A 25,203-nucleotide genomic window follows, 5' to 3' on the forward strand; every position below is an offset into this window, starting at 1 on the left:
AGGGCGCATTTATGCATGTAGTTCATGCCAGAAGTAAAGGCAGAGTGATATCTTGGGGCTCAACTCGTAACTGTCACGGTTTATCTCATGTAGTAGCTCAAGGTCAAACAACATACGCCGGTATAAGCATCTAGCCTCTCGTCCAATAGTGCCTTGAGGGCTTTCCTTACATGTTTATAATCAGTAATATCGCCAGAAGTTGCCGACTTTAAAAATAACTCGAGTTTTAAAACAACTATTAGTGAGGATGAGGGAGGGCCGGATAATATTTCAAAATGAGGGCGAGGGTGAGGGAGAGCCATGGATTCAAAAGTTAGAATGAGAGAGTAAAAATAAAAATGAGGACATTTGCCCACCTCTGGCCACGAGGCTAATCACAACATCAGCGCGATCGTGGCCAGAAAACAAGCCCTGCAGTAAGCTGCAAGCTACACAACAAACGAGTCATATGCATTGAAAATAAGGTACCAAATGTGTGCGTGTGCCCATAAGATACAGCAAGAGTGCAGGAACGGTGTTTGTGGTTTCGGAAGCAGCAGCAGCGCGCCTATCAACGTGCCGATATATATGCACTGCGCGCATGAGAAATCAAACGACCCGCCAAGAACGTACCGTAGTCCCAAGTGCCGTACTATTGCCATATAAAAAAAAAACTGCACCTCGAAACAAAACAAAACAGCTTGTAAAGGCATTCAAACTCAGGTTTAAAGTATGAAACCATTGAAAGCGCTGAAAGCTCTAAATACGGTGAAGCGGATAAGTACTATAGCGGCCGAAGCCGCCACCTCGTGAGCCAGTCATAACCGCCGTAGCGCGTGCGTGCTAGAACACCGAACAGACGAAAGCAGAGACGCGCCATCTCGCAACTCAACTGCTGCTCCTTACGCCTTGAATTCGCGTGTTCCTCTACCCAAGGATCTTATCGTTGCTGTAAGTGTACCGGTTCTAATTAGTCTGCCTCATGCACGTTGGCAGCTCTGTCGGTACTGCCTGCCTTCGGTCCTCCTCTTACGTTCACTGCGGTGATTTTTACTGCTTGGTGGTGTTGATGAAAGCTTTATTTGAAACAGGGGAATTTCAGACACTGAGGACCTTGGGCCCCCACTCGGCACCACTGCGCAGAACTCGTTGTGGTAAGTGTACCGGTTCTCATTCGTCTGTCTCTTGCACGTTGGCAGCTCTGTCGGGACTGCCTGCCTTCGGTTCTTCTCTTACGTTCACTGAGGTGACTTTTACTGCTCTTTGGTGGTGATGAAAGCTTTATTTGAAACAGGGGAGTTCCAGACACGAAGGTTCTTGGGCGCCCACTCAGCCCCACTGCGCGGCCCCACCTAAAACGCGGAGGCTCCAGACCGGGTCCTAGGAGGACACTAGGGTGGTTCAAGCCTCCCAAGGGGTAAGGTGCTCCAGGCACCGCAGGGGAGGGTTCTGTTTCGTACATAACGAAATCACTCCACTGTGAGAGATGCATTACTAGGAGCGGCATGATTCTGCTCAGGCTGTATTATCTATAAACAAAGATAAATTATAAACTTGGCCTGCTTCCAAATTCTCACTCCCGGTTTCGCGTCTGCGAAGTTGAAATGGTTCTCTGAGCCATTGAACTTTCCCTGTCGCGTTCATTTGCGATGAACCGTTGGATTACATTGTTAAATTGCAAGCAGTATACTCAATTCTTTTCGCGCTTGATTAAGTGCGACGGGTCACCTTTTAATCGCAACGGCCCGCCACATATCCACGAACCCAACACTCTGCTTCCCAGCGTGTCATTGCAAACTATTTAACTTCTCTGTCCGAATAAATTGTCTCTCTTTTTCACGTCCGTTTTAAAGGGACACTGAATGATATATATGGGCATATTCTAGTGCAACAGATCCGTATAAGTGGTCTTTGAGGGTATTCGAGTCAAATTTCTGTGTGGACCCTATAGTTTAGAAATCATTTTTAAAAAATTGCTGTTGGCCTAGCTCTGTTAGGCCAGGATATACGTATCGAAAGCGTGGCGACTTCTGCATCGGAAGAGTTAATATATGAAACCCGTGCATTCACTAGATGCGCATTTATTTAACATCAAGCCCTTAGCCGTTATGGTGGAGTGCTAGCGTCTCTGCCTCAAACGCCAAAGGCCCTGGTTCGATTCCCAGCCTATACACATGTTTTTTTTTATTCAGTGAGTGTGCGGGGTTTTCAGTGGCTCCCATAAATAGTGCGCCACCAAATACGTTGGTTAGCGGTTAAGCGCGTAAGGGCGGGTACGGGCGGCTCCGCAGCGAGGAGCGTGGTGTGACGTCATGCCAGATGCCGCGGCGAGCGCGAGGCGTTCCCCAGCTGCAGCCGCTGCTAGGCGACGGCTCTGTTCCTCCTCCTCGGGAGTGCCACAGCGAAATCTCAAGTTCGTGGCCAATGTAACTCGCTACAAAATTTCTGCTCGTAATAGCTCGCAACCGATTAGGGCGGCACCTCACCTCCGAATCCCGATGACGTCAGTGGGCAGTCTGGGTATGTCTGGGCGAACTTCAAGGCTCGCCCAGACTGCCCACTGACATCATCGGGATGCGGCGGTGATATGTCGCCCTAATCGGTTGCGAGCTATTACGAGCAGTTTTTAAAAATGATTTATAAACTATAGGCTCGACACAGAGCTTTCATATTTGACTCGAATATCCGCAAAGACCACTTCTACAGATCTGTTGCACTAGAGTATGCCCATCGAAATTGTTTCAGGGTCCCTTTAGAACGACTGTTTTCTGACATATTTTACTGTTCGTTTGTTTATTTTCCTGCAGACTTATCGTTAAATGGCGTCAAATGATGACATTCCTGTAAAAGTGGCCGTCCGTTGCCGCCCGCTCATATCCAAGGAGATTATAGGAGGATGCCAGGAATGCACCGTGCTAGAGCCGAGCGAGAAGACCGTGGCTGTTCGTGGTGAAAAAAAGTTCACCTACGACTACGTCTTTGACCAAGACTCTAGCCAAGCGGCTGTATACGAGACCTGTGTCTCCAAAATTCTGCCAAAGATATTCTATGGTGAGCATACTTCTCTAAAATATACGCCCCTCCCCCCTTCCAGTTCTTTCCTTTCTGATCCCGCCACTGGGGTAGGTCCGAGAATCGCGAAAAGGTCAGTCAGCTGGCACCTTGCTTACATGCGACTTGGGGTGAACAACGGTGCTGGTGCCACAATCAGTGCAAGAATTTTGACGATGAAATTCGTCGTCAGATTTTGATAAGTGTGTCATTTGGCTCCGACAAATGTTATGTTTACTTCTTAGGTGTGTTTCCTCAGCACCCGTTTTTAAGCTTTCAAAATTCTTGTTGGCTTCAGTCATCCTGCTTTCTTTGCTGCTACTGCTCGCATATGCAAGCTGCCTTCCTGGCTGACATGATCATCACTTATAATCATTTATTATACCCTTAAATGCCCTGGGTGGGGTAATACATAAGGGAGAGAGCAGGTAGCGCATAAAAATAACACAAAAATTGTTGGCCAAAACGACCATGAAACAGTCAAAAGGCTCAAGTACAAAATCACGCTTCAAGTGATAGAGGCACTGTAATGATAAGAGGAAGCAACAATTTATGGCATTATGGCAAGTAATGGCAAGATGACATGTCAGGCATTGTTTGCATCTAACAGGATCACGTTCGATTACAACATGGTCAGGAGGCTGGTTCCACTCCTTAATTACGGCTGGCAAAAAAGATTTGTTAAGGGTGTTAGTAGGTCCATGTAAGCGACAGATGCTCATAGAGTTGAACAGACGATATGATGTGTGCACTGTTGGAACTTGTAGAGAATCACGGAAATTGGGGAAGTCTTGTGGTACAGTTTATGGAACAGACAGAGACGAGAAAATTTTCCTCTAAAGGGTAGTGGGCGGGTACCGAGAGGCGTCTTAATACTGCTGATGCTGTAGCGAAAGTCATAGTTTGAAGATATGAAATGGGCGGCGCAGTTCTGGATGGATTAAATTTCGTTAATTAGGTACGTCTGATGGGGGGATGCGTATTCGAGCTTCGGGCAGATAAAAGTTTCGTATCCAAGTTTACGAATGAATAGCGGTGATAGCGAAAGTGACCTTATAATGTGTACCCTGTGTACTGTACGTTGTCAGTGCACGTTAAAGAACCCCAGGTGGTCGAAATTTCCGGAGCCCTTCACTACGGCAGTGTACTAAATGTCAGCAGCTAGTTTTGTGATATGCTGATTCTATGTTAGTTTATTGCTGATAAGGACGCCTAGGTACCTGTAAAACTCAACCTGTGATATCATAGTTGAGTTTAGTGAATACTCATCAGAAATGTTAGAACGTTTAAGTGAGACGTGCATGATTTTGAATTCTGCTGCGTTCAGCTCCATCATCCAATTTGAGCACCAAATTTCAGTTTTACGTCAGTCGTTCTGAAAGGTTATCTGTTCATGGTGAGAAGAAATGCGACGGTGTAACGCGCAGACTTCGGCGAACAGACCGATGGACGATGCTATGCGAGAGAGGAGGTCATTTACGAAGGCTAGGAAAAGCAACGGTCGAAGGACAGAGCCTTGGCGCACCCCGAGATTACTTTGTTAATGGCGGAATGACATCCTCGTATGACTGTGTATTAAAAGCTGTTCGTGAGGAAACAGTTAATCCAGGATAAGGTCAGGCATTCGGGAGGCGCTGCGTTTGATCCCCAGTGCCGCCGGGTACAAATCGGTTTTCTAATGGGTACAAGATTTCCCGCCGCCTGGTGCTCCTCTCTTCTGCGAGGAGATGCTTGGGAAAAGGGTCTTCGACCAAACCGTTGCGTTGACGGGCCAGTGATTCGTTCCGCCGTCAAGCAACCCTAAGTCCGCCTCATGCGGTAAAAGCCCCCTTGTGTCCCTTCGAGCCTACTTATAACGGTCGCTATTGTAACGAACGCTCGGTTATTACGAACGAGGGCGGCGTTCCCGTCAAAACATGCGTTATGGTGTGGCAATGCGTCTCACATAAAACGAACAACCGTGACCATACCACCCGGTTATGTAGCGAATGAGGAAGCACCGTTTAAAACGCGCGCTTTCCGCCTCTGCGCGCACACCGAAGAGTACCCCAGCCTCCATGGTCTCCCCCAAGAAAGTGTTAACTACCCCCCCCCCCAGAAAAAAGTAATAAACAGCGGCATTGTAACTTTGGAAGCAGTATGACGGAAGCAGTATGACGGGGCAGTATGAATGGAAGCAGAATGACGGGGCAGTGCTGTTGGAAGCGAAACTACGGTCCACGGCCGGTTATCAACCAATGGCAGCATGCGAGAAGTTATGTCATGCTGGCCCATCCCATCACGTGGCCCTGCCCTTGTGTACACGCAATCGGATCTCCACCTTCTGCCCTGCTGCCGCACACAGACAGCGCGTAGACGCCTACCAGTGGGCATCACTCATGCTTAGCATGTCGGCACCAATAAATGAAACTGAAATCACACAGTACCCGATGTTTTTCGTGTGAACCGCTGGCCCCTACCTATAGTTTGTCGGTCTATGCAGCTTTACCTCTGTGCAAATTATTCTTGAAGAACCTAGTAAATGCGGCGAGCTGTCTCTTTGGTTGGCGTCCAATGCGCTGCTCGAACGTTTTACACAAGGGTGGTGCATACTGCACGAGAAAAGCACTGCGCGCTGCGCACACGTCCTTATAACTTTGTCAGGACAGAAGACAAGTACGCCAGCCTACCACCAGTTTCCGCCAACGCCTCAGTCGCTTTCGGTGGTACAGTTAAGATTTATCGAACTCTGTTAGATCAAATTATGCTTTATATCCAATAATTGCTGAGCACCGTAAAGCTACAATGTGAATGTATAGGGAAATGTACGGCTATAGCGTACAAAACTTAGCCGTCACATCCGATAGATCGAACTTCGGGCAACACCGGTCCAATTGAGAACCAGAGATATTTTAAATCTATCCACAAATAGTCCCAATCATTTTGAGATACACGTGAAACATCCGTAAGATCATTCACAAGAGAACATCTGTTAGTAGACATCCGCTGGAATTGCATTTTGTGATATCATCAAAATGTCGCTTTGTGCACATCGCTGAGACTCAAACAGGTGACTTTCTGTGGACGTTCACAAATAGACACGATTAATTTAGGCAGGATCGCGGTAGCATCACAAGAAACTCATTTCATTTGCCTTGTCTGCTAATAGGTTAACGAAGGTCTCGGTTCTGGCAGTCTTGATGCCGTAGGTAGCATAAGAGAGTTCTCTCACAGTTCCCGCCCTCACCGTTAAATGACGTTTACGTCACACTCGCGGTAATACAGGACGTTCTACGTCCACCGCTATGGTCGAGGGTGGCGCTGGTGAACTCTCTCAAGGTTCGCTTACACTCAATAAACATAATACCCACGAGAGCAGCAGATTGGACAGCCGTCGCCGTAGCTCAGTTGATAAGAGCATCAGACGTGATATTTGGAGGTCGTGGGTTCGGCTCCCACCGTCGGCATGGTTGTTTTTCTGCTGCTTTATAAGTAATCTTCTTTAGGCGATAGATTAATCTAAGTATTATTATCCCACTGATTAGCACTACACATTAAAAAATGAAAGACAAAAACATTTCCCTATGCACCTTGGTTTCGGTTACTGTTGGCTCCCTTCATAAGTTTATCAAAACGAGCCCCTCATTTCCGTTACCTTGTCTGCTAATTGCTTAACGAGGGTCTCAGTTCTGGCAGTCTTGATGCCATAGGTAGCATAAGAGGGCTCTCGCACATTTTCCGCCCTCGCCGTTAGATGACGTTCCACGTCACACTCCCGCTAATACAGGACGTACTACGTCCGCCGCTATGGACGAGGGTGGCGCTGGCGAACACACTCATGGTTCGCTTACACCCAATAAACATAAATTTCCCCGAGAGCAGCCGATCGGACAGCCGTCGCCGTAGCTCAGTTGGTAAGAGCATCAGACGCGATATTCGGAGATCGTAGGTTCGGTTCCCACCGGCGGCATCGTTGTTTTTTCTGCTGCTTTATAAGTAACCTTCTTTAAGCGACAGATTTATATATATATATATATATATATATATATATATATATATATATATATATATATATATATATATATATATATTATCCCACAGATTATCACTACACATTAAAAATTTCTTTTTAAAAACACTCCCCTATGCACCATGGTTTCGGTGACTGTTGGCTCTCTTCATAACTACACGTATATATATATATATATATATATATATATATATATATATATATATATATATATATATATATATATATATATATAGCAGACTTTTTAAAGAAATAAACGGTACTCTTGTATGACTTGTGTTTTGGCTGCAGTAGCTTAAGTCCACCAACTACGATACAACGAACGCTATCCCTGTGACCGTCGGATTCGTTATAAGTAGGTGCAACTGTGTTAGTGACTGGTCCCGGTCGTTTTCCTTGAAGAGATCCAATGAAGGCAATATTTTTGTTATTCGTCTACTGGTTTATTTTATGTTCACTGGAAAGATTTATAAAAAATTGACTTTTTCACCTCTAATGTTTTTTAGTCTGCATACTCGACAAAATGATGAGTTGTTTTTATTGGCAGTTCTTCTTCAAAAAGTGCAGTTCTACCTGAGCCTTCCTGTGGTTCTTATGAGGTGCTGTTTTTGATGTATTGCAGTTAAAATATTTCCCACTAATCTTAATTTTGGCAACCAACACAGTGCCCTGTGCAACAAAAGAGCATTGACACGTTATTTTCTTTCATCACAAATAGCAACAGCAAGCATCGCACTGGTTTTGTATCAACCAAAAATTTACAGCTGATGTACAGTCTCCTTCTGTTGAGTGTGTGTAGGCTGAAGTGGCTTGATCCAGCTTTGTGTATGAGAAAAGCTAAGCGTTGTGGAAACCTAAAAAAGCATAGGCATTCTTTTTGAAAGCGTCTGTTAGAGAAAAATAATTGTGTAATGATTTAAATAAGATGTAATCACAGGCAGTAGTACAAATTAGGCATGACATCCGTGGCCGCAAACACATGACCTTCCAATGTTACATGCAATGCTTTACCACTGAGCTAAAGTGGTGGCGGTCTCAGCTCTTGCTGTCGAATGCATTCATGTTGTGTGCAGCGTAATCTTGAGTATTCACCAGCGTTGCTCCCAACTTTGCAGTGGACGACGTATATCCTGTGTTGTCATTGGCTTCAGTGACTGTTAGCATTTTTTGCTTTTCGCCCATTCTGACAAACCCTTTTTCCCTTTGTCCTTCCTTCATCTAGCTGCATAATATGTAACGAGTTCATGACCATGTAAATGTTTGAAACCGTGACTGCCTGCTCTGTGTTCTAGGATTTAATGTCACCGTGATCTGCTACGGGCAGACGGGTTCCGGTAAAACCCACACGATGGGAATTCGCTGCTCAAAAAATGCTGACGATGAAGGCATAATCCCCAGGGCAATTGGGGACATCTTCAAGAACATGACAACAACCACAGGGAAGTCTTTTCTTGTGCGTGTGTCGTTCTTGGAGGTGAGTGTGTTTTCTGCAATACATGAACGTTGGAATTTTGTCACATAAGCCATTGCATAGTGAACACAACCAAACTATTTTATGGCAAGAAATTGTTAAAGCTGTTCTGCCTAATGGGCGATTATGGTCTGTTTCTCCTCAAGAGCCAGGCAGAAAAAAAGAACTTGTCTGGAAAAAACTTGGTCCCTGAGCGGTATGTAAACCACTGCCGGCGCAAACATAACAGCTTTGTCTTCCGATGCCTTGGACAATTCGGCTACCGCCACAGTTTGTACCTGCTCTCGCTTTCCAAAATACAAACGCACATTTCAAGAAATTATCTCACATTTTAAAAATGAGACATGAGTGCTGCATGTGCAGGATTTGCTTTAAATGCGAGTCCTCCGGTCACCAGATGCACTAAAGTAGTTGAAAACGATACTAACTGGAGCTTCCTACCCCTGCCTGGGAGCGAAAGCATGAGGAGCAACAAGACTGTGCCATGCACGAAGCCAAGTGCGATTGTGATGGATCGTCATGTCCAAACTTAGCATGGGCATCAATCAAGCCGCAAGCTTAGCCGTTGCAAATTTTTGTTTGGCATCACTTGTTCTTCACTCTAATTTGCATGCATGCTTATCGCTTACTAAGTGCCACCGCATGCTGTATGCACCTTGAGGATCTTTTGCATTCAATGGTTCGCTATAAAATCCCCGTAACCTAGAATTTGAACATTCAAGTGCAGCCTTGCTTCGTGCTGTCACACTGTCCAGAAGTAAATGTAAATGTAGGGTGTTGCATCATGTCTGTAGCATGCAAACTGGCTTCTTATGGATTTTTTGCTGTTGCAAATTTCTTGCAGATATACCAAGAACAAATATTCGACTTGCTCTCAAACAGCAGAGGGAGGGTGCCACTTGCAATTCGGGAAGACAAGACTGGTACAGTAAAGGTGAGATTCCACTCCTATATTCTACATCCCTGCACAAACTGCATAAAAAATAGTATGCAACTTGAATTTTATCTGCAAGGAAAATGTAGTACCTGGCTGAGCAAGCAGTTCATGTTTTAGGGCCCTACATCAGTAAAAAGATGGGGTTTGCTCATTCTGCTACACTCTCTAAGTAATGTGACTGAATTTATGTGCAGTATGCAAAACATACCTTGCTGTGCTTGTTTTGTGGCCTAACCTGTACAATTTTGAACTCTTTATCGCACTTCCGATTTGCTTGGGGCTCCTTATATTTTTTTTTTGGGGGGGGGGGGGCGAGGAGTGTAGTTCTTTCTCGTTCTGCGTTCGTTCCCATTCGCAGTTTTCACCCTGCTCACGAAGACCTGCTTATGCAACAAGCTCTCTTATTTTTAACTCTACTTTTGTGTGCGCAGGTTCCCAACCTGACAGAACGCAAAGTGGCGACCGCAGATGAGACACTCAGGCTGGTTGGCATCGGCTCTGCGTCCCGGATCACTGCGGCAACAAATATGAACATCTGCTCCTCGCGGTCGCATGCCATCCTGACACTGACAGTGGAGCAACAAAACGAGAGCGGAGGTGCCACGACGGTGGCAAAAATGAATTTTGTAGATCTCGCTGGTTCCGAACGGGCTGAGAAGACCAAGGCAATTGGCGAGAGGTTCAAGGAAGGTTGGTCACTGATATTTCAATGTTTCAGCGAGTATTTTTCGATGGGCGACTCCGTCGGCAGTACTGAACTGCACGAGCCGCCACAATAGCAATAGGCACAGTTGTCAAACTGCAGTGACAGGTGAAAGGAATTGGCAGAAGCATAGAAAAGACGCATTGCTGTCGCACTGCCTGCAAAGCCAGTGGTTTAAATAAATTTTTTTTTAATGTACTAGCACCTCTGCCCGCAGTGAGAGATTTAAGAAATGTCCACGTGGTCCTTTGGCGTCACAGAAACCCAAAAATATCGCAGAAAAAAGTTCCAGGAGTTGGATTCGAACTCGGGAATCCCTCGTGGGAAGCAAGTACTTAGCCTCATAGGAATGACGAGTGCCGTCTTTCTTGTTGGATAGAGTTGAACATAGTCTGTGCAGTAAGGCAGCAGCAAAACAAAACAAATAAACGTCAAAATATTTAAAATAAAAATAAAAACAACAAAATAAAAGTGAAGAAAAAAACGCAACAAAAGAAGGATGATGCGGTGTGAACAAGGAGGTGGTGGCAATGGCTAAGCAGTAGTTAAAAGCAAATAAATGAAAGTGTTTGCAATGGCCAACGAAAGGTGTTTGCAAATGGCTAAGCAGTCGTTAGTGTGGTCAACTGCTTGCTAACACATTCAAACCTTGCACTCAGCAGCGCATGATCTTTTTCATTGATGTTTTTTACGCACCTTTTACTATGCCATGTCATCTCTGAGAGCTTTAGTTTTCGTACTTTCTGCAGTTTTCTCGGTGTGTGTTCAAGGCCAGCAGTCATATGTTACATGATGCATGGAGAGAAATGTATCGTTTTGCTATGTGCCTTACTGCATATCTCGCTCAAGTGGTCTGGAGGACGCCTGGCCCACGTTGCTTTTGTTGTAGAAGGCCGGCATCTCCTCATAACTCGTATCTTGTACACACTGCGAATAGCATTTTTATTGCTTGATTTTGCCAGACCTAGCGCTTGTGATATTCATTTCCGTCCTGTTCTTGGTCATATGTTGCTTTTTTAATCATTTAGTTACCACTGAGCTTGAATTTTTTTAATATTTCTCACCTCCGAAACATGGCTGAGGTTGTACTCCCAATTTGTTTACAGGCATGAAAATAAACCATGGCCTCTTGTCTCTTGGCAATGTCGTGAGCTCTTTGAGCGAACGAAAATTCCACGTTCCGTACCGGAACTCCAAGCTGACCAGATTGCTGCAGGGTGCGTACAGAAATTTTCTGTCTGTGCGGCTCTCTTGGCATTCCTGTTTTGCAGTTTTGCATTTGGAATGTGGCACTTATTGTACGCTCTGCACAGCACAGTGCACAATTTTTATTGTCTTCATAGACATCTAGTTTTGTAGTGTATACAGCCTTCAAGGCATTGGTATCCCTACTACCTCGGTGAGCTGTCCCACGCAGCTTCTGTTTCCGACCCCTGTGTAGCATTTTATGTGGTGCATCAATTACAGCTGGTTATGCACGCACCCAATCAAAAGACAAATTCAGTACTACTTGAACGCATTTCTACACCGGCAGTCAAGTTTATGAAACATAGTAATTGGCAAAAAATTTTGGCTTCATCGTCATCTTTGCACAAAGCGTGGAAAAAAACTTGTGCAGCCTTAATTCTGCAGGTTTGCAAATTGCAGGGAATCATTCAATCTTGAGTAATGTTCCCTTGATGCTAAAGAATTGTATTTTGTGCCAAAATTTCATTCTATAATCTTTTGGTGGTGAGTGTACTTGTACATCATATCTCTATTGCCTTTCTGCAGTTCAAGATAAAATAGTGCTTTAGGGCATTTCTAGGCATGCAAACTCCTCGGTCGGCAGTGTTATTGAAAAAAAATTGCCTGAGCAAATATCGCAGTAAACATCCCGACCGATATGCTTATGTCTTCGTGCTACAGTTACTATTATGCATTGCTGTCTGTATCAGTTTCGTACCTCTCAAATAATCTGCATGTTTTATGAATCTCTAGCCAAGGCAGTGCAATGACGTATTTTGGAGTAAGTGTCATTAATATTAGTTCATGTATAATCTCATGCAATTCAATGAATTTCTGCGGCCCTGTAATTTATAATGCAAATTTTAGCGGATATTTTGTGCTGGCAGGTTGTCCCGGCTTGCTTAATTCGAAGGCCAGGAGTGATATGTCAGAATGCCCGAGTTCGCAAACTCTAACACCAAAGTGCACTTGGTAAAGCAGCGTTACTCCGCTTATAACTGGGGTGCAGCCCACTCATAGCAGCACGATGCTTAATTTTGCTCTTCAGTGCTTCACATAACATTATGCAGACAGCAGTGGCACTCAGACAATTAGTGCGTGGTATGATGGCTTCACACTGGCCAAAGTGACCTCCTGCAGTTCGCTGGTGCCTGACTCCCGTTTGGTAGTGTTCACTGCTCGAAACTCGCTGATACGAAATACATTGAACACTGGCCGAGCTGGCTGGATGGACCCCACGCAGTCTTCTTGTTTCTACTCTTCAGCTGAAAGCTTCTACGCATGCGCCTAAAAGGTGCGTCGCGCATCGCGCCACTAACCTCGGATATCTGACCTTGACCTGCACTCTTGCATGCACTGAGAAGATTGTACAAAAGTATCGGCGAATGGAGAAAAGCTGTGCCGTTAACCAAGTACAGCCAGATAGACGAGCGACTGTGTTCTGGAAACGTTGAAACTGGCATGGCGGAATCTCAGGCAGCCAGCAGTGATGTGGCAACCATGACGACTCCAAGCAAGCTCTCACTGTGGAGCAGTTAACTGTCAAACGCTGACCTCAGTTCTGTTGAGTGCATTAGTAACGACTGCGAAGTTCTGTAAGCAGTAGTACGTTATGTGCTTGCTTTTTTTGCTTTTTTTTGTTATTTTATTAATTCGAATCTCTGGATAATTAACAATTCAACGGGGCACTTTGTTGACCTAAAGGGCGGTGAGGCGAAAGCCCTTAGCGCGGTGTTGCTGCTTGCATCATTGATCTGTGGTTAAGACGTTAATTAAGCACATACTTGTTTTTAAATGCTGGAGGCACTGCAGGATGTTTGGGAGGCATCCGTCGTCCGATTCGACGCCTTTCCGCACTCTCCGGCGTCCTAGACAAGGAGAACTGCATATGCATTGGCATGAAGTAGCGTAGTCATTAGCACGCTCGTCTGCGGACCGGAAGGATGGTGGTTCGAGTCCAATCGTGCGCAAAGGTTTTCTTTTTCTTATCGAGTTGAAGAGCGTAACGAACAGACGAACGGTATGACGACACATCCGTTGTCATGACTTTCAGTTGGCGATTCAAAGGATGGGCAGGATCTCAACCGGGAGTATGAGCCATTGAAGGCTTTCGCCTTAAAACTGTTAGACTTCATCCATTCATGCTCCTTTAGAGTCTATGAGAAAATATAGCCTGTTAATTCGAACTGTAACGGCTTGCGCCACCGGTAACTTGAACTACGCGCCTGGGCGGCCTGGGCGGCCTGGGAACGCATCGAAAAAAGCAGCGCTCCAGTGAGGCTGCATGCCCTCTTTGGAGATGTGAAGAGGGTAAAATTGGTGTGCGAGCTGGGAGGCTGGATAACCGTGGAGGCAGGGCTCTTTCCGTGTTATCGGTAGCATGGTGACGGCAGCTACGCGAGACCTCAGAGATTTGTACCCGGCTGTTGCATGCGTTGCTTGTTAACGCCAATCTCGAAGGCTTCAGTAGCTTGCTGGGTTAACTTTTGTTGTTGAGCGATGAATGGCGTGACCAGCGGCGGGATGCTATGGTGACTCGATGTAGTGCAATACCATACAGGGTGGAGACACCGCCTCCGTGACCGCCATTTTGGGGCAAGCGCAGAAAACGCCGGGCAATGATACGGTGGTTGGTATTCGTGTTCAGCATACACTTGCGTAAGCAGGCACAGATGTATAAAATTTTTGCACATATACTCGCAATTCGGATCTTTCTGCTCACAGACATAAAGAGAAATGTATTAGCAAGTACTTGCATGCATAGCTATAGCTCCCGTAGAAAATTACTATTGTGCAGCTAGGTCAGCATATACACTTACGCCGTCTCGGATGCTAAATTCGTGATGGAACAGCGCAAAACGCCGGGACAGGAGACAAACGCTTTGTCTCCTGTCCCTATGTTTTGCGCTGTTCCGTCACAAATTATTAGCCAACATGCCCAAGCTGCTGCCCTGTCGGATGCTCAAAGTGGTTATTTTTAATATACAGTGACTGCTTTATAATGCAATGCATTGCGGAAGTGCCTGGCATGAATGAATTTATGCGGTGCATAACATGCATTAGGCTTCGATTGCTTCTCTTGCTACACGTCAGCTAATTTACGTTTTAGTCAGGCGCGTATATCGAAACTGCTTTGCATCGCAGTAGTCTATGGTAAGTCATTGATAATACAGTTGAGCCGTGATAAGTAGGCTAATATCCGACATGTGTCGCAGGCTAATGAACACATTTTATTGCAGAACAGTTCTCAGGAAACTTTTTGAAGCTGTCTCTGGCTGCACGCCTAGGAGGAGGGATTTCCTGCACTGATTATTTAATGTTGGTCCCGACTACGGCTTTCCTGCCATACAACTTTAATTCGGGTGTCATATGGCCAAATATAACATCACTACAGTTTAGCTTATTCTCGGACGGGTACTTGCGTACTTGACAGGGGCCTCATGAGGTGTCACTACATGGCAAAGAAAAAGCTGCATTCGGAATGAAATTTCGTGCTGCGCAGGTAGCTTGCTTCCTCGCTATCGCTTTCGCAAGGAGACGCCGCTGCACCAGTTAACGACAGAAGTTTCGTCGTCACTATTCGAACTGCAAGCAATATACTATAAACAAATTTATCCGCGAGGACCTAACTTTTGTGCTTTTTTCGAATCACAATAACCTCCCAAAAATTGTTTCCGCAAATAATTTGAGAAAAAGTAGCTCTAAGGGGCCTCTCACCAGTGCTTTGCGCAATTTAGTACTCGCTAAAATACCACGGTCTAAATTCCAGGACGGCTGACTTACAGGACGGTTTTTTGCAAACAAAAATCGTTATTCTGATCATAGAGAATTTTTGTGGCGCAAAAGCATCTGCGTCCAAAGAGCGCCATGGCACAAAGTATTTGTTGTTTCCTCAAGGCGGGGACAAAGAACCATTTCCCAAGCATTTCACCCGGAGTAACCCGAGCACCAGGCTTTAGCAGGGTGAAATGCTTGAGAAATGGGCCTTGTTCGCAGACTGAGCTCTCATTTCATACTTTGCCCACAAACGGAGTTAGTGCTAGGGGAGATGCATCTGTCGCCCTCCAATGCATTTTTTTCTGAAAAGGAAAGAGGGGAATGTCCCTTAATATGCGTGAACCTGAAGCCCGTCGGTTGCCACCAGCTTTCAAGATCGAGTGTAAAGGGCAGTTGTCTAAAGGGTACAATGGTGCATTACTTTGACAATTACCAGGCTCTATACTTGCTTCATTTGTCCGCGCACCGCGGCTCTGAACACAAAAGGGGAGAGCGCTAGTCACTACAGATCGCTGTGATGCACTCTTCGAATGATACTAAAGTCATGGGTCACTCATTGTGAGTGACGCTAAAGATTGTCATGTGTCAGGGATATAACAGACACAATTGTTCATATATATTACCTCGTCAGCCATCACACACCCATGAGTTCAATTGTCCCCTCGAAAACACGCGCGCTTCTCCAGATGCCAAAGAATTCGATGCAATGCTTTTGATATTCACGTTTCTAACCATGTTTCGAGTCACTTCAACGATGAAGAAGGTATACCAAAATGTCCGGTAACCACAGTGCGAGATTGGTGAACAAGATAAAAAAATTATTCAAAACTCGAGAAGTTTCACCTTACAAGAGAATTGATGAAGCGTTATAAAATAATGTTATTGCTACCGGGAGCGCATAATTCCGTACGACATGTAGAAAAGCAGCACCGGTACTGTGGCCTTAGCGGCCATCCTAAGCAGTGTGTCACGGCGTAATGCTTTAAAATTGTCGTCTGTTTGCGATAATTAATGCGCCAAAATGCTTCAAGAGAAATTGAAACCAAGTGTGATGTCGACGCAATAGTGTGTTATCAAATTAGGATGTGGCCAAAAACCAGGCTTATAGGTTTGGCAGTTTGCTACTTCGGGTCAGAAGGCTGGAAAATCAGGCAGCGTACGTGCAGCCACACTGAGGATTTTTGCGTTTCGTCCTAAACAGTCGTTCAACGGCCGCGACTCTCAAGTGTGAATCAGCAAGTCGCTGAGGTTGTGCTATTGTTTTGGTAGAAAAGCGGCAGTCTCGTGACGGTCACACGTTGATCGATTTTCCAGCCTTGTGATGGTCACACACACCCTTTGCGCCTCCGGTGCGCCCTCCGCTGCACAAGCTGGGGCACACCGAATGCTGCCTTCCTCTGCTTAAGTTTTGAAGGGGGAAAAAAGAGGCCTTCAGATAGTTCGGGCTTGAGAAGAGAATGTGATGGTCATTGCCTTCCAGGAAAAAAAAAGCAAAAGGTGATGACTGAATATTTCAGAACAATGAAATAGGGTACTGTCTCTAACCGACTGCTTCCCGATCACAGTGTTCCGCATATTCTGTTCACTTTCGTTAGTTCGAGCTTTAGTTAATTCGTACTAGGTTGACGTCCCTGCCGAATTCCAATTAATGAGCTTTTATGTAGTTTGAAAACCTGCTTAAGCGGTTAACGGCCTTTAGATGAGCTCACTTGGTTCCTCGCAAAAAGCTGGTATAGTTTGGCTTCTGACGAACCTGTTTTGTCGAGTATATTTTGCAGCTTTTAGCAGGTTTTTTGACTGAGCACATAAAACAGTTGCGTAGTCATCACAGGATGTAACAGATGGTTGTACGTGTTCTGAGAATTGCCTATACACGTCAAAATTGTGACTCACCGCATAAGAACTAGTGTGATGCGAGCTGTGGAATGGTGGGAAGATTTTGCGATCCTGGCACACCGTGTGTGCAGTCCTATGCTTTGAGCACTAGCGCAAAACTCGGATTGATGTGCGGAAAGTTATATTTTTATCATTCTGGCATGAATGATTACCTTGTGTGTTTTCGTTGAAGTTTTAGGGACCGTTTTAAATATTCAAATTATTTTGACTTACTCACAAGGTGGTTTGGCGTTCGTGATATGACCAATAAGCTTGTTTTACTATGGTTACGCAGTACCTGTCTTGCTTTCCAAGCTTATAGAGGCATGGTTTTCAGCTTATAGAGCCCTGAAATTCGAGAACCGTTATTCCGTCTTTTCTTGTGTGAAGTATTAGCCATTTAATGTTTAATTTGAATATTCTTCAAGGTCCGACGGGTTTTTTAATTGGTCAAAGATCTATTGTGTTTATTATGCTCGTGGTCTGTGCAGTTTATCTTCGGCATACGACACTACATTTTGTTTGCATGAACTTTCTTAAAAATCTGTCACTCCCTAGCATTTGATTTCCTCCCCATTCTTATTTATTTACTTTTTTTCCTCAGATTCGCTGGGAGGTAGCAGCCACACTGTAATGATTGCCTGCATTAGTCCGGCAAGCGGCAACCGTGAGGACACGCTGGACACATTGCGCTACGCAGACCGCGCTAGGAAGATCAAGAACAAGCCAACGGCGAACATCGATCCAACGCAGGCAGAGATCGCGAACCTTCGCCAGAAGGTGGGCTTCTCTTCGCAATGCAAGCTTAAGGTCACCGTACAGCAAACAGCATTCGTGGTACTTGGATGGTATTGCATCGATGGCCACTCAGTACCTTAAGCAATTATCATATTTTCGGGACGTAACGAGAGTTTTTTTCCTTTGTGCGTTGGTTTGGGAACGCATCTTGCGTTATATCCCAAACCAAGGTGCGAACATAGTGTTTTTTTTTTGTTTTCGGCTACTTCGACGATAGCTACAGCGAGCTTCACCACTTGACTCGCGAGCTGCTAGAAGACTACTTTTCGGCAACCTTGGGCTGTCTCTCGGTGTGCATGGGCAAAGGCGAGGGTGGCGCGGGCCGATGAGAAAGAGAAGACACTGGAAGAGATGAGTGAGGTAGAGAAAAGAAAGAACGGAGAAAAGAAAGAATGGGCACTGGGAGCAGGCCGCACGAAGCGTCAAGCAGCGGTGGCACTGCAGCAATGGCGGCTGCTACTCTACGGGAGTCTGCATGCATCAACGTGTCGAAGGCTTTGCTGCACTCTTTGGCTTCGCATGCATTACACCATGATATGTCGTTTTGCCAATAATATTAACGCACCTGTTGCTTTCATATTTTTGTGTGCCGTCTCCATTTTTGCAGAGCCCTCGGCTGTAGCTGGCTTGAACAGGCTGTGGTCGTGTTATACAGTTAAGCCTGGATTTAACGAAGTTGGTGCAATCAGCAGTTTACTTTGTGACACTGTAATTTCGCTGGATAGAAATTCGTATTTAGCGTGCCAACAATCCTTCAGAGCATGTTGCAGATTCCTCTCGGAGAAAAACGTCACTTGCGGTGAATACGGTCCTTTCCTTTTGTCTTCCTTCGCCGTCAAGAACAGGTTTACCCGTCACTCGTATGCCCGCTAGGATTGCATGTGCTCATGTTGTGAGCTCGCGAGCCACCTCAGCATGTCTACCACGCTGAGCATTTGGCCGATGACGAGGATCGCTATACTGTCTTGTGTTTCACTTTGCTGTCGTCATCCTCATGTGATTGCCCGAGCACTGCCGACTCGACACATTCCGGCGCCACCATGCCAGCTCACCCCAATCCCACCTTTTCTTTGGCGTACTTTATTTTGGGACCTATGCTATAATTAATTCTAGCAGACTTCCACTATAAAGGCAGTCATTATTAATTTAATTTGTTTGGTTTTTAGCGGTCACGCATGTGCATGCTATTTTATGCATGCATGTTATGTAAGAAAGGACAGATTTGAAAATTTGGGAGGTTTCTCGTAGAAAGCCAAATATTCAAGATTGAGAGTGCCTGCCTTAAAGAATTCAAAATATTACCTTGCAATTACTCAAAGTGTGCTCTCAATTACTCAAAGTGTGCAATTACTCAGTGTCCCCTTGTGGCGCGGTTCGGGTGTCCACTGAGATATGTGAGACCGTTGCTGTGCCATTTCCTATCCTGAATGACAAATAAATTTTAAATTACTACTACTCACTTCATATTGTCTTCAAAGGATATTCGTACAAGCGTAATTGTAACGACCTCGCAAAGGGCTCAGCCACCTAGCAGTGTACCTAGGGCTTGGACATTTCGGTTTAAGCCGAACTAAAACGATAAGTGTGCGCCGATGTGAGTTTTTCAAATTCAGTTTCAACCGAATTCTGAATTCTTGGTATGCAAGGCAGAGATAGCTGGCTGTTGAATGCAAGTACGCTGAGTTAAAGCTGAAATTTAGCAAGCCGGAAGCCAGGGGCATGAAGCGACGATAGTGTTGTTGAATAAGCAGCGCAGCTGTGTGGCTTGAGGTATTGCTCTGCTAGTTGACGCGCCTGTGGTAACGGGGAAGCAGCAACTCCTCACCATCTGCAAGCTAAGCTCTGTTCCTTCACTATCATCACCTGCTTAGAGCAGCTAGTAAGTTAGGCAGGTTAATCAACTGCATGCAGGACACTGACACGGAACCGTGCATGGGCATCACGAAAAGGTAGGTTCTGGCTACCACGAAAAATTAGGTGGCAGTTCCATCCCTGCCATCAACACAGAGACCATGTGATGCCCTTCCCTTGCGCTCAGCCCAGCGCGACAACCCAGTATTAATAAGTCAACCTAGACCTTAGCAGTAAATTTCAACTTTCGTTTTCGTCTTGCCGTTATCTTGTATAACTTGACTTACTCTTTTAATGAAGGCAGCAATTTCTTCTACAAGCACAGCTTGAATTAATAATGTTTGCACTCTGATTGCTGGTAAATAATATGTTCGTGATTACAAAAACACAGGCAGACTTCAATTGGCCATTGACTACATAGTATTGCCGCATAATATTACCGGGAAAAGTCAATATTTCATTCCTCAAAATATTATTCGGCGAAAAAACCGAGACCTCGGTTCTGATATAACTACCGATAAAAGTTCGCCAAATTTTCAAAAATAAAAACCTAAATGTCCAACCCCTTAGTATACACGTATAAAATATGACCAGTAATATAACGAAAGGGGGAAGTTTTACGCTGTAAAAATGATCGACAGATGTACATTTGTTTTTCACTTGAGCCAGGGGATCTTCAGTACATTGTAAATATCCCATTAAAAATCCGCTAGACGGCACACGCATGCTTCAAGAAATGATGGCGCCACGTCAATCATTTGATGTACTAAGGCATATACTATGCACTTGTTAGCGTAGCGGAGAAAAAGCATCACTTGGATTGGCCACGTGGAAAGCACGCAAACAGAACTTTATTTATTCTCATAATAATGGAGGAAGAAAGGGAGTCGAATCTTCCGTACTAGAATATCGGGCATTGCAGGATTCCCAAACCAGGTGATATGAGATTGGAAGGTATTGTGGACTGACCTGTGAGTATAGATTACTTCTTGAGTTTCGCAGAACACTGAGGGGGACACCCTCAGTGTTCTCACGTGTATTCGCAGTAGTTGGCTATTGTGGCTGAAAATTTTTGAGTGTCCCTGAGTCACTTACCCTGTGCGAATTGGTTCAACATGCGTTTGCTCGCTCACAATGTTTTGCAGCTCCAGGAGGCTGAGGCTGCACTGATGAGGTGCACAACTCATGAGGTGCAGAACCCAATAGCATCGGGTGGAGCGGAGGACGCAGAGCTGCTCAAGGATAAGTTGGAGCTGGCGCTTGCGCACAATGCGCAGCTGGAGACAGAGAACAGGCGCTTGGCCGCCAAACTACAGCAGGCACAGGACCAGGCGAGAAAGCAATCCGAGCAGGTGATCTCTGTAAGTGCCTTGTTACACAGCGGTTACTTAAGTGGGTTCCACGCAGCCCTTGGTTTCCTTCGACTTGCTTTCTGGGTTCCCCGAGCACCTAGATTGGTACGTGCCTCAACCCCCCCCCCCTCTTTCGTTTTATCCACTGCACTTTGGGAGTAATCGTGCTGGTGTTGCTTATAGCAGATTGCTTCGCTCATTTTTAATTGAATTCGTGCATTTTTCTAAGGAACTATGGACCTGCATACTCTTTTCTGCATGCATGTTAAGCATGAAGGGATGTAAGCAAAGGCACATGGGGTTCTTTGGTGCTTTTTGAAGGTTTTGAGCTCCGGTGAGGCTAAAAACATTGAAAAAGTTGTTGTAGTGTCCTGGCTTTAATTAAACTCGACTATAAAGAAAAATTTGAACGCTAAGGGGATAGAAGGTTTATTTGAATTAATGGGAACATTTTTCAATAGACTTGATATAGGTAGGGGACCAAAGCATCAGTTTGAGTACACTGGCTGGCAGATCAAGCTGATGACTGCCCATTACGCCCAGATTCCATTTATCTGCTGAATTAATGGGTAGGATAGTAAAAACGTTTATCTAGGACTCTAATGTTGGTGCACACCTAAAGCAAGGTGGAGGCTGCTTTTTCAGGCTGCAGGGAAATTGGCCATGTTTTTTTTCCTTGAGGGCTGCAAAGGAATTGCATGAGCTTTAGTACTTCCTTCAAAGGCAGTTTATATATGTGTCCATCACATCACGTCGACATTTAATTGTTGAAGAGCCTTTATTTTTATTTTTTTCCTTTAAAGTTTTCCTTTTTTGTTTGACTACTGACAGCTACAAGGCTTCTTTCTTTCAGCAGCTGCTGAAGCAGCAGCAGCTGCTCTTCAGCAGCTGCTGCCGCTGCTGCTGCTGCTGCTCGGTGGCCTGCACTCTGCACAGCGCAAGCATTTCAAAGCCAAGCTCAATACACTTCCTTAAGAGTGAAAATATCAGCCGCACTCCCCGCACCCCTCTCCACATTTTTTTGCTAATCATGGGGGCAATTATTACTGTGCGCCTGTTGGCGGGAGGCAATAATTTCATGGCAAGATTGGCCTTCTCATGTTATGTGATTGTAACTTGAACAACTACTGCCGCCGTGAAACTGAAACTTGAACATTGTTTCTGTGACACATTCAGCTCAAAGTGCTCAGAAGTAAAACATTACTTTCTAAATGCTTCAACGCCGATTGAACTGGAAAATATTTAGTTTCGCATTGTTTTGAGTAAACATTGCTTTAAACGACGCTCGCTGTATCAGCCATACCTCTGCGAGGAATTCTGACAGTACCATGACGGCACTGCGGGGGTTGGCACAGGCTCTCTTCTGTGCTTTAACCTCTTTCCTCTGGTCTGTACGTACCATGCAGATACTGGTGTTGAATATGTGACTTGGCAGGCTCAAGATTGTTACTTTGCGAGAAAATTTTGCACAGAAACTACTCATCAGTAAGCGCACAAATAAAGACGTAATAACAAGTGGCTGTCTGGGAAATGCAGGTCCCTCATATTACCACTATTTTCCATGTGCATGTTGGTAATGTCTCCTGGTTTTCCCTACAGCCTATGGAAAAGACTGTCAGCAAGCTGGGCGAGGAGCACGCGCCGGCTGAATGCATGTCTCGCATCAAGGAGCTCGAGGCCAAGGTTCAGAGACTCGAGAGGGGCTTTGAGCGGAAGATCCTTGAGGTCAAGAAGGAACTCCAGGTGGAGCTTGGGCGTGCAGTACTTTGTTATATAGCTAGGATAATTCTTACCTGCAAAGCTGCTTATTTCAGCTGCATGTTACGCATTTGCTTCGTAACTTGTAAAAAAGTAGTAACTGGAAAAAGGCGTTGTGTCAGATTAATATGCCATTGCTCAGGAGCACTGCAGACAAGAGTGACATGAATATTTCGCATGCGAATGAGTTGTGGCCAACTTGGTACTTTGTGAATGGGCACAAAGATGACTGCGAATAAATATGTTTTTGGCGCACTGCTAATGCCATTAAATGGGCCCGTCGATGCCCCCCGCGCCAAAGGACACCATTATTGAACACGGTTGTGTGGTGCGGGTGCTACTCGAACGTGTAATATGCACAAGCAGACTTCACGAATTGTGAATTTGGTCCATTGTGCAATTATATTCTGCAAAAGCAGGTTACACCAGCAGCACTATTGCATTGTGCTGTATACCACAGATGCTGCTTCGTCAACATTTGCCAGAGGGAAAAGCTATTTCTGGATTCTTATCTAGCGTCATGCCAAGAATTAGAAGTTCGTTCTTTTGCTTCGCAGGGTACTTTGCTTTGTGATGTCTACATTTACTATAACAGTGCCCCACATTGCACATACACAAACCTGTTCTAATACCTTCTGTGTATGTGCGCTGCAGGAGCTGTCCTTGTTCAAGCACTCGGCCAACTCAACGACTGAGTCTCACCAAGACATTTGTGCCTCACTGGTGGAGGGGCTGGAGGGCCAGGTATTTTTTTCTTGTCAGTCACTTGTACCCGCCGCGGTGGCTCAGTGGCTAGGCTGCTCGTCTACTGAGCCGGAGTACCCGGCTTCGAACCCGACCGCGGCGGCCGCATTTCGATGGAGGCGAAACGCAAAAGGCGCCCGTGTGCTGTGCGATGTCAGCGCACGTTAAAGATCCACAGGTGCTCCACATTATTCCGGATACCTACTACGGCACCTCTTTCTTCCTTTCTTCTTTCACTCCCTTCTTTATCCCTTCCCTACGGCGCGGTTCGGGTACCCATCGAGATAAGAGAGACAGTTACTGCGCCGTTTCCTCAAAACCGCTTCTCAATTTTTTTCGCTCATTTGCCGTGCCGAAAAAATAAAACTGGCAACGTTTTTAATTTTAGTGCGATAGCACTACTAGGCAAACTTTCTGATTCCAGGCAGCCGTTCGTACGTCTCTGAAGCCTGCTTTTTGGCAGGCGGTCCACCTACGCACCGGGTTGTGGACATCTTGCCAGGTGTGCACAACTAGGAGGCCTGGGTGAAGGGTACACCTGAGTGAAGGCCTTCATGGTAAATGCTTTCCGGGTAAAGGCCTTTAGGTCAAATGCTTTTGGGATGTAAGGACCTTACGTGCCCATCATAACTAGTGCTACTAAATGATATTCCGCGCTTAGCCATGCTTTATTAAACCGTCTGCTATCTTTTATTCCTGCACACAAGGCCTCAACCAAGACTAATTTGTGTGCATTTTATTTTTCTCCTTCGTGCAACTTCTATAGGCCCAGGAGATATACAAGCTCCAAAACGCCCAAGATGAGCCCAAGAAGAAGACTGAATAAGTGAAGACTCTGGAGGAGGACATACCGCCACACTCGTGACTGTGCAGTCAGTTTGTCTTCTCAGCTGACTTTGTGAAGGCTGAAGTGGTGTGGCAAAGAAATGCCGACCTTAGCACTCACCAGTGTAGAAAAAGCCAGCCAGCAGTCTTATCACCCTGTGATTTCTTTAACGTTCTGAAAATACACATCATCTTTATTACATTTTCTTTGCTAAGTGCTCTTCATTATTTGACAGCTCTGCGATACTGTAGTGATTAGAAGCATGCCCATAGTGCCATTGGGAGAACTAGGAGTTGCAGCCCTTTTAACCAAGGACAGTGTAAACTTGTTATTTCCAGCTTGCTAAATTCTGACTTCTGCATTAATTATACCTCTGTCACACGGGCAGTTTCGATCCTCATTGAGTCAATGCCCATCAAATCCAATGGAGATCAGAGGTTGTCACGTGGCCACTTTCAAGCGCAGTCGAGTCGGATCCTGCTTGGATCCCAAGCGCTCTTGAGGTTTCAAGCATAGTCGAATGCTGGCATTGACATTTTCGCCTGCAATGGTCTAGTAAAACAAAAGAAATTTAATAAAGTAAAAGCATGAACATTAAAGTATAAATTGGTTAAAACTCATGATCGACCATTTTTAGGACACGATTCCTGCTACACAGAAAGGGGATTGTTCGGGCTAGTTGGTGATCTATGAAGAATTTCAGCGCATCACAGCAGTGAACGAGAACAGAGACGAGTTTACACACAAGCACTGACTTCAAGCTGAAGAATAGGAAAGTCGCGCCATATCAGTAAACTTCAACCCGTGTTCTCTCTTTCGTCCTCTTCTTTTGCACTGCTATCCTC

The 25,203-nt window shown here is 45.3% G+C and overlaps 1 protein-coding gene and 1 long non-coding RNA gene across 2 annotated transcripts; both read left to right on the plus strand.

The window, feature by feature from the left end:
* The first annotated feature begins 845 nt into the window (after window positions 1–845).
* On the plus strand, window positions 846–3,007 carry LOC144095377 (uncharacterized). The gene is made up of 4 exons (XR_013306724.1): window positions 846–930; window positions 1,071–1,133; window positions 1,274–1,396; window positions 2,787–3,007. It is a non-coding gene; the product is annotated as an uncharacterized LOC144095377 (long non-coding RNA).
* A 5,337-nt stretch (window positions 3,008–8,344) lies between these two features.
* On the plus strand, window positions 8,345–24,460 carry LOC144095382 (chromosome-associated kinesin KIF4A-like). Its single transcript, XM_077629141.1, has 9 exons — window positions 8,345–8,513; window positions 9,355–9,444; window positions 9,879–10,137; window positions 11,257–11,367; window positions 17,634–17,809; window positions 20,824–21,039; window positions 22,630–22,773; window positions 23,443–23,532; window positions 24,299–24,460. The coding sequence occupies exons 1-9, from the start codon at window positions 8,388–8,390 to the stop codon at window positions 24,356–24,358; spliced, it is 1,272 nt and encodes a 423-aa protein (XP_077485267.1). The 5' UTR covers window positions 8,345–8,387; the 3' UTR covers window positions 24,359–24,460.
* The last annotated feature ends 743 nt before the right edge of the window (window positions 24,461–25,203 follow it).

Source organism: Amblyomma americanum, chromosome 1, assembly GCF_052857255.1.
Source record: "Amblyomma americanum isolate KBUSLIRL-KWMA chromosome 1, ASM5285725v1, whole genome shotgun sequence".
In the NCBI taxonomy this organism is placed as follows: domain Eukaryota; kingdom Metazoa; phylum Arthropoda; class Arachnida; order Ixodida; family Ixodidae; genus Amblyomma; species Amblyomma americanum.

Coding starts and splice junctions, on each gene's coding strand:
- LOC144095382 (XM_077629141.1), top strand. CDS start 8,388: ATGGGAATTCGCTGCTCAAAAAATGCTGACGATGAAGGCATAATCCCC. Junction 11,368..17,633: donor GCTGACCAGATTGCTGCAGG/GTGCGTACAGAA, acceptor TTTTTTCCTCAG/ATTCGCTGGGAGGTAGCAGC. Junction 21,040..22,629: donor AATCCGAGCAGGTGATCTCT/GTAAGTGCCTTG, acceptor TTTTCCCTACAG/CCTATGGAAAAGACTGTCAG.